The sequence below is a fragment of the Heterodontus francisci genome, chromosome 17 (assembly GCF_036365525.1).
Source record: "Heterodontus francisci isolate sHetFra1 chromosome 17, sHetFra1.hap1, whole genome shotgun sequence".
In the NCBI taxonomy this organism is placed as follows: domain Eukaryota; kingdom Metazoa; phylum Chordata; class Chondrichthyes; order Heterodontiformes; family Heterodontidae; genus Heterodontus; species Heterodontus francisci.
In genome coordinates, this window is record NC_090387.1 from 73,464,608 (window position 1) to 73,474,159 (window position 9,552).

Here is a 9,552-nt window from a genome sequence, read left to right on the forward strand (position 1 = left end):
GCTGCTGCACTCTTTGGTCTGTATATTATACGCCAGGAACTGTTGGTACTGCTCAGTCGCTGTATAAAAGGTCTGTGTATAATAAAGTGGGAGCAGTCAGCACTGCTCGGTCTGTACATAACGTGTGTTTCAATTTCACTACAGGAGCAGCAAAGGGAGAGTCTCCTTTTCCAGTTCAGGTTCTATGAGCAGGAGGCAAGTCAGTTCTTTCTTTATCTATCCTCTGCACTCCATGCATGCACTCCCCAGATTGTGCCCCCTTGCACCTCATGACTGCATTTATAGAGAATTTGTGGTGTGTTATGCAAGAGCTACATTTAGTGTCTGACAACTGGACAAGTCAAGTTTCACTTGTGTTTTCTTTAGAGAAGGCATAGCAGATATGTATAGAATACTCACTGCATTTCATTAGAATGTCTGCAACGTCTCCTCTTCATTGCCAGCGGTCACATGTAACACACCGTTTTTGATGATTTCTGTCAAACAGCCTTTTTCGGGCACTGCTTTGTTATAATGGGTTACTCAAACTGAAGCGTAGATCACCAATCAGACACACTGCCTCTGGTATTCACTGGGATGGAATTTCTTTTCCAGAGGGATGACCTCTAATTGGGAACGCAGAAGGCCAGGTTTCCCTGAATGCTATGAGTTTTAACTCCGGAGCATGTGTGTTTTTTTAAAAAACAGGTTCTCGGACAGAAGCCAGCCTGATTGACCGGCTTGGCTCCATGTTGGGTGACAAACACTCCAGAAGAGGCTGAGGCCTAGGAACAGATAGATTTTCTGCTGTTTGGGGTAGAGATCGCAGGGGATGGTGGGTGTGGGTACAGTGTTGTTTGGAGGGTTGGGAGGTGACCATGGGTGGTTGCAGAGAAGTCGGGGCAGAGTTGGAGGCTCAAGGGTGATCCTGGGAGGGCAGCGATGGCTGGGGGTGGGGTGGGGGGGGGTGGGGGGGGGGGGGGGGGGAAAGGATGTGGAGAGAAGGGGGCTCTGATCACATGGAGTGGGGAACGGGTTTACTTAGGTCAAGGGGGAAAGCATTCCTGCTCCTCCTGGCTCACAAGCAGTGCTGGAAAGGCACTTACCTTTACCTTGCAACAGCCCTCGCCTCCCTTTAGCTGCCAGGTTTCCTGAGGTTCAGGAATCCTGGCCGGCCAATGTTAAAAGGTGGAAGAGATTAAAAATCTGAGGCATGCAGCCACATTAAAATACTTAAATGAGCGACCCCCCCCTCCCAAGAGTGGGTTTGTCACCCACCCTTCCATTCCATCTCTGTTAAAGCCACAAGTGGGTGGTTCTAGACAGACTGGGTTCAGGTTTGAGATTTTTTTTACATTTTAACATCCCACCTGACCCAAACCCACCCAACTGTTTCTCATTCTTGTTTCAATCCAGATTGAGAAACTGGAGAATCAGCGATGTCAGCAGGAACACATTGTTGAAGACATGATCAGTAAGGCAAAGTTCCTTCATGTAAGTTGCATTTCAGAGGGAGCGTGTGCACACAAGAGAGACGATAGCAGTGATATTCAATGTTACTACAGAAATGTTTGTAAAAAAAATTATTGTTTTACAGGAGGTGCTGGATGAAGCCAGATTATCTGAAAATAGAGATCAGATCATAACTGTGGTAAAAATACCTTTAATCTTTCCTTGGGATACACATTCCGGTGATAGACTATATCCAGGCAAAGCCAAAACTATTCATTAAGGCTGGCTGCTCTGGTCACTGGGTTGTGAAGGAGGATCAGTAAATAAATTGAACTTCAGCTTATGGGCTCAAGTGATCCAATTGAGTAAGCTAAGATGGAGTGATGAGGGGTAGGGGAGCAAGTTTAAGGCAATTCTGCCTGGCTCAGCTAGTTTCAGAATAACATTAATCCATCCACCCGGGGTTGCACATTTCCAGCCAACCAATCTGTCATCAGACACTACCCAGAACTGGAATTGGCAAATCCAGTGGCATGACACCAACCCCAAGAAAAAGTTTCTGTCCATTGCCACTAGAAGACGACGGGTCGGGCAGGTTACATTTATGTTGCTGATGGCTAGCGAGCTGTGTATTCGTGGTCTGTGCCAGTTTTGTAATTTAAAAAGTGGCTATTGGTTGCTCATATAATACTGAGTATGTACATCAGACAGAGGGCATAACTCCCTGACAGTACCAGGCACTCTCAGTTCAGGTTTATCAGTGTTTAAATGCTGCTTATAACTCCCTATCTACTGTTCCATCAGGTCAAGTCAAAATATGTGTTAGGTGCAGGGCAAAACTCCAGCTGTTGTGCTCCTAGAACATATATTAAGCCTGAATCACAGAAGAATGCCCCTCTTGCAGCAATACAACTACAACTTTCTGATTTCCTACAATAATAAACCAAGTACCAGTTTGAACTGTAACTAGGTATGTTCTGTTAAATTACACTCACTTAAGAATTGGGATTGAGACTGCCTCAAACTCAGTCCATTACCTCAGGCATACTTTTGAAAAAATCTTTAACCGTCATCCACTGTTTGTTCCAACTCTCCTAAATCAAGGTTGGATCACAGGTGCATACCCTGGAATCTCCATGCAAAGTTTAAATCCACATTCCCTTTAATTTGCATTGGTCTCTAATTGCTTGCAACAATATGTCTGACAGGATTTATTCACCATTGAGATAACAGCAGTAAGAACAGCCTTTTCCAAACCTCTAGGACCAGAATATTAGTGGAAATAGGATTAAGCCACATGCAATTTGAGGGACAGGATGCTAGGACTCAGGGCCACATGGGTCTCCTCAGTGTGAAAAACCTTTTCCTAAACCCTCCTTCTCTTCATAGAATGTTGCTCTGTATTGACATTTCTTGTTCCTTTCAGAAAAACCTGTACATTGATCAGCTGATGAACACACTTGAGATGATGTTGGAATCAAACATGGTAGGTCAGAGCTCACTTATTCAGGCATTAGGATTAGGATTCAACAATCCTGTCACTACATAGAATTACAATTGTAGACACTAACACATTAAAAAGGACATTGCTTTAACAAGTTTCAGAAACACTCAATCTGCTTTAGTGACATACAATGGCTGTAGAACTGGAGGAATTGTATATTATTGTGATTAACAGAATAGAGCTAGTGAGGCAGTCAATCCAAAGGCGACCTATTGGAATAAGGCCGGTACATTCCATATGATACAGTACAAGAAGTGAGACTGTAGCTTTATTGTTAAATTAGGGATAACCAAGTTCAGATCTGCCAAAGCTATGTTAATTGACAATCATTGTCTGTTTTGAGCACTGTGATTAGCCCATGTATAAAAAGAGCCCAATGATCGGACTTCTGACTGATAACTGGTACCAGGTGCCACACAAGAGATTATTACACAAAATTTTGGGCGGCACAGTGGTTAGCACTGCAACCTCACAGCTCCAGCGACCCAGGTTCGGTTCTCGGTACTGCCTGTGCGGAGTTTGCAAGTTCTCCCTGTGACCGCGTGGGTTTCCGCCGGGTGCTCCAGTTTCCTCCCACAGCCAAAGACTTGCAGGTTGATAGGTAAATTGGCCATTATATATTACCCCTAGTATAGGTAGGTGGTAGGAGAATGGTGGGAAGGTGGTAGGGAACATGGGATTAATGCAGGATTAGTATAAATGGGTGGTTGTTGGTCGGCATATACCCGGTGGGCCGAAGGGCCTGTTTCAGTGCTGTATCTCTGTAATCTAAAAAACAAATTAGGACTCATGGAATTGGGGGTAATGTATTGGCATAGATGGAAGATTGGTTAATGGACAGAAAACAGCGAGCAAGAATAAACGGGTAATTTTCAGTTTGGCAGGTTGTAACAAGTAGGATAGCACAAGTATCAATGCTTGGGCCTCAGCAATTTACAAATCAACAATGACTTATATGAGAGGACTGAGTGCAATGTATCCAAGTTTGCTGATGATAAAGAACTAGGTGGGAAAGTAAGCCGTGAGGAGGATGCAAAGGAACTGCAAAGGGACACAGACTGGTTGTGCGAATAACTGGTTTATGAAATATAATAAGTGTAAACTTATCCACTTTGGAAGGAAATAGAAAAGCATTTTTTTTTTTTATAAAAGTGGTGAAAGACTGGGAAATGTTAGTATTCAAAGGGGCCTGGGTGTCCTTGTACATGAACCACTGAAAGTTAATATGTAGGTACAGCAAGCAATTAGGAAAGCAGATAGTTTGTTAATCTTCAGTACAAAGGGATTGGAGCATAAGGGTGAAGAGGTCTTACTGCAGTTGTGTAGGGCAATTACACCTGAAGTGTACAGTTCTGGTCTCCTTACCTAAGCAAGGATATACATGCCTTAGAGGGAGCATTTTCTGGGATGAGGGGATTGTCCTATGAAGAGAGCTTGAGTAGACTAAGCCGATATTCCCTGGAATTTAGAAGACTGAGAGGTGATTTCATTGCAACCTGTAAAATTCTTAAGGGGCCCGATAGGGTAAATCCCAGGAATAATGTTTCCCCTGGCTTGGGTGTCTAAAACCAGGGAGGGGCGACAGTCTCAGAAAAAGGCTCGGCCATTTAGAACAGAGATGAGGAGAAACTTCTTCAAAGGATGCGGATCTTTGGAATTCTCTACCCAGGGGGCTGTGGGTACTCGGTCATTGAGTATATTCAAGACAGAAATTGATAAATTTGTTGATACTCGGGAATTAAGGGATTTGGGGTTAGTGTGGGACAGTGAAGTTGAGGTAGAAGATCAGCCATGATCATATTGAATGGTGGAGCAGGCTTGAAGGGCTAAATGGCCTACTCCTAACACAGACAAATCAGCAGCCAGTCAGATTAGAGATACAGCATCTACTGGCTAACACCTTACCTGCAAGCAGGTGCTCACATTGCTGCTGGATAACTCCCTTCTCGTCTACCTGTGAATAACTCCAGGTCTGGGGCGCTCTCTCACTGTTGGGCTGCAGTGACATATTTCCTGTTTTCCTGAAAGCTCTGATCATACCTGTTACGCACAGGTGGGAAATGATCGTGGTGGTTTCGTTTTTTCATCTCTCAACTGACCAAAGGCAGCATTTTTATTAGAAGTGTGTTTTAACCCCTGCGCATTTTTAGTCAACAGACAAATGACAGGTTTTTTCGCAAGTTTAAAGATATATGTTTATACAATACCCGAAAATATTCGCAACTTCACCGACGCTCACATGCACACACAGAAAGACACACACACACGAAAAGATAGAGATTAGAAGTTAACATGCATTTAAGTCTGATGATTTTTAAAAGAGTTCATTGTAAACCTTGCATTCTTCCCCGGGGTGAAGATTTAAAAAACTGTGAAGGCCTGTTTTTCCTTCTCCCTGGTTCACTGAAGACAAAACTTGGCAAGTTTCAGGAGGGCGAATGCATTGTTGCAGACTTTGTTTTTTGGTATCTCAGTCACAATTCAATGTCAAACGCCTTGGTACAATTTCTCAGGTAGGGAGTCTCAAAGCCACCTCCGGTCACTGCTTACTTGCAGTTTAAAAAAATGGTGTTCTCAGGCACTGTCCTTTTTTTTCTGCTGGAGCAGATGGAACCTCTCTCTGGCTCTCTGTTTTTGTCTGCCAGCAGATACTTTTATTAAACTCAGACTTCCTGGTTTCTGTCATGTGACCATAGTTTCTCTTTATCATTGTCCTCATAAATGGTGTCTGATGGTGGGGCCCTTGCTAGACAATGGGGTCTGGGTGTCACCCATCTTTATTCCATTTGAGTTTGAATTTGGAAACACTGTGTATGCTATGCTATTGTTAACCCAATTTGTTGAAGAGAGGTAGCCATTAACACAGAATGGGCTATTTACATTTTCATACTTTTTGCAAGGCTGGTCCAGACATGAAGATTGACTCAGGATTCTCATAGTTTCCATGTGTATTGGCAATAAAGGATAAGGTCACCCAATATCTCAACTCCATCTTGTTTTTATCAGGAAAAGTGTCTGTTTTTGGGTTTGTTTGTTTGTTTTATGTTCATTATATAGTTCATAATTTTCCATGCGTAAGCATGACATACCCCAAGTCCTCCATCTCCATTTTAGTTAAGTGCTTAGTTAGAGCAGAAAACTCAGGGAAGGTTGGAAAAGTGAGAGGTCTGACACAGGCCCAGTGACAGGCCCAGGCAGGACTCCCGAGATCCTGAAACTTGCTGCTCCCAACCCTGACAGGCCTTCACACCCCTCTTTTTTCACTCTGACTCCTACTTCCCAACACTTAATTTCTCCACTTTCCTGACTTTGGGCTTTCCTCTCCATGGCCTTGGATCCTGGGGGGTCAAGTGTAAGAGGTGCAATATCCCTCCATCCTCAATGTCAATACAGCATCTGACACAGCCAACTTCAAACTCCTCTGTACCAACAAATCCAGCATATCTCTTGTAATGATTTATCCCCTCTCCTTGCACAATAGCTGGGATATGCCTGAAGGCTGCATCTCCTTTCTTTTCCTCGTCTCTATGATGTCCCCCGGCAACATGTTGCTATGGGGTCAGATTACACATTCAAGCTGACAAGACCCAGCTTTACTTCTCCATCACCATCCCAACACCAACGCAAGAATTTCTTTCAATTCAACATCAGTAAGACCTCACCATAAACTCTACATTTTGGCACTTAATTCAGAGATTGACCAAGTGTGTGAAACTCTGTTCTGTGTGATCTCAGCTGAGCTTCAAACTCCACATCTTAACTGCTACCTACATTGCCTGTTTCTACCGCTGAAACATTGATGCTTGGATCTACCTCATCTCTTAAAACATTTATCTACAGCTCTCCCTGCCAGACTCCTAAGTTTAGCCCTTCACAATCTCCAACATCAAAAGCTGCATCCCTATCCTTTCCAACCTTCATTGGCTCCCAATCTCTCTACATGAATTTCAAAACCTTCTCATCTGCAAGCCGTTTCATAGCCTTGCCTCGCCACTCTGCACCTCTGCAATTTCTTTCAGCACAATGTTCTACCCTTGTAGCTGTGGCTTCTTTTGCATCCCATTCTAGCACAGAGTCTTTAGCCAGTACAGCTCCACACTCTGGAATGTTTCTAAATCTCTGCACCTTGCTACCCCTCTCCTTCAAAACACACCTCATTAAAATCCACCACTTCTGTCTATACAGTACAGATGACACAAAAGATCCATGGTGCTATTCAAACTACTGCAGAACTCTCTCTAGTCTCCTAGCCAATATTTAGCCCTCAACCAATATCACAAAGAAAATTACCTGGTCATTTATCTCATTTCTGTATGTGGTGCCTTGCAGTGTAAAAATTTGCTGCCGCGTTTGACCATTCTTCAAAATTAGCAGTGAAAAACTTTGGGACATCCTGAGGTCATGAAAGGTGCGATATAAATGCAAGTTTTCTTTTTTCAATCTTGTCTGGCTGATTGCTTTTGTCACTGTGAGGATGTTAGGATGTTGTATTGCATTACATTATCACCTTTAATGGTAAATTATAGAACAATGAGAGAAATTGTAGGATTGGGTATGGGAGAGGCCATGGTGAGGGGGCCTGGAGGACTAAGACCAGGAGTTAGTGGTCTTTTGCATTAGAGGTCAGGGCTAGGAAGAAGAAAGATACGGAGGGAAGGAAAACAAAGAAATTAGGATGATCCTGGGCACAGCTTCAAAGAGGCAGAAATTAAGTGAGATCATGCTCTCTAACTAGAAACAAGCAGATTATGAAAGTCCACTCCATCAACCAACATATGTTCCCCCACCCTAGGGGCCCTAGTCATGTCTTTCTGGTCTAGAGCCCCACCCCATCAATTACCTAATCAGTTCCCACCCCAGAAGAAATCAACACTGGGGAAAATTAATGAATGAACTCCATTTAGGATTAAATGGGTCATCACTGCTCTGCAGTGGTTCATTTTTCAAATAGGTGCTCTATTGCACTGATCTACAGCAGCATTCACTTGTTTCTGCAACTTTTCCTGTAGCACCTAAAAGATGAATGCACTCATCTGCAGAAGGAACTGAAGAGTCTGGAAATAGCATGGTGAGTATCTAACTCATAGCCAGTACACAACTGCATAGGCTACAAAACACTGTATCCCCCGTTTATGCTGAACAAATTGACTCATTAAATTGCAGTGCACTGGTTATCACCATTTCCAGTCTAATTGAGTGCTTACTCATTTCTGCAACATTAAGAATTCATAAAAAGTATCAGGAAAATCATTCTCAACAAACACACAGTATAGAGTCTGCATTATAGCACAAGAGCTCAGAATTGCATGAATTGCAGACACAAATGTGCTTCAGGAAATAATAGTACTGCTAAAGCAAGGTTATTGAGCTACCATTGTGTAGTATAGACTAGACATTATCCCTTATTTGTAACATTCTCCAGTACACTCCTCACCCTAACACATTCTCCAATATACTACCTTTCAATCTGATCTACTCACTCAGTGTTAAAATAAGGGGTTAGGTACATTGTGTTATAGCAAGTGTATGGGGTATGCAAGTGTTAAAATGGCAGTCTCAAACTATTTGGGTTGAAGGACCTTTTTTCAAATGGGTTAGTAATCACAGACCACCCCCAATCTAAATAGATTTATTAGTATGTTACATGGAGGGTGGGTTATAACACTTTGTAGTGTATATATTAGAGTTGGGAAGGAGAGAAAGAGAAGTAATATACAACAGTCTCCCTTCAATACAGTCTTACCACACCTTTAAAATACTCTTCCAAATAAAATGCACTTTTCCTCATTCAACCTACACGAAGAACTTTTGTCAGACCACAGGGGAGGGAGGTCATAGAAGAATGGTGTCCCTTTAACAGTTTCCTTTGACTGGCTAGGACCTAGTTTGTATATACAGAGGTTGAAATTCATTCAAAAATCTAGGTTTGGCATTGTAATGTAGTGTTTTGCATAGCTCACAGGCGAACAGTATTATTAAAAGAAAGGGCTTGACCACCTCAGCACAGAAATCATTACACAGTGCTGCAAACTTGTCTAACAAAAGGGACACAATGGGATAACATTTCATCACCACCACTTGGGCAATCATTCAGTGGAGCAGATTGCCTAGCTTTTATAGAACCTATTGATTTCAATGAAATGAAAATCAGGCAGGTTTTATAAAGTGGGGGTGATCCCCTCTATCACCTCCTCAGCAATGAAGACAAAAAAAACAACCCCAGTGTTTTTACATTAATTCACAATCATACATTATATATAAAAACATACATTAATATATTAAAAACCTTGCATCTGCGCACACTTCTCGTCAACATATTTCCCACTTTAAATTCCTATCTTACACATGTAGAATGGAAATTATGTAAACTTGTCACACTGTAATTACACTTTTACCCAGCAGAGGTACTTCAGCACTACGATCATTGATGGAATGTTATAATTGCATCACAAGTTTACATTGTAAATGTAGACTTAGTTTTATATTTCCATCATAAATTCTTAAGGACAGAAGAAGCATGACTTTAAAATGGTGGCTGAATTACGTACGTACATTCATGTCCAATCATTTGCAACCCACATACCCGAAAACTCCATGGTCTTTTCCTACGTGCAATG

General features: G+C 42.4%; 1 protein-coding gene across 1 annotated transcript in view; it reads left to right on the forward strand.

Moving 5' to 3' along the window:
• LOC137379055 (protein Daple-like) overlaps window positions 1-9,552 on the forward strand; it is a 73,305-nt gene that overhangs the window by 45,264 nt on the left and 18,489 nt on the right. The window contains exons 4-7 of the mRNA XM_068049668.1: window positions 1,396-1,473; window positions 1,577-1,630; window positions 2,858-2,917; window positions 7,945-8,003. Of these exons, the coding sequence (XP_067905769.1) occupies window positions 1,396-1,473; window positions 1,577-1,630; window positions 2,858-2,917; window positions 7,945-8,003 (251 nt within the window). The remainder of the gene's footprint in view (window positions 1-1,395; window positions 1,474-1,576; window positions 1,631-2,857; window positions 2,918-7,944; window positions 8,004-9,552) is intronic.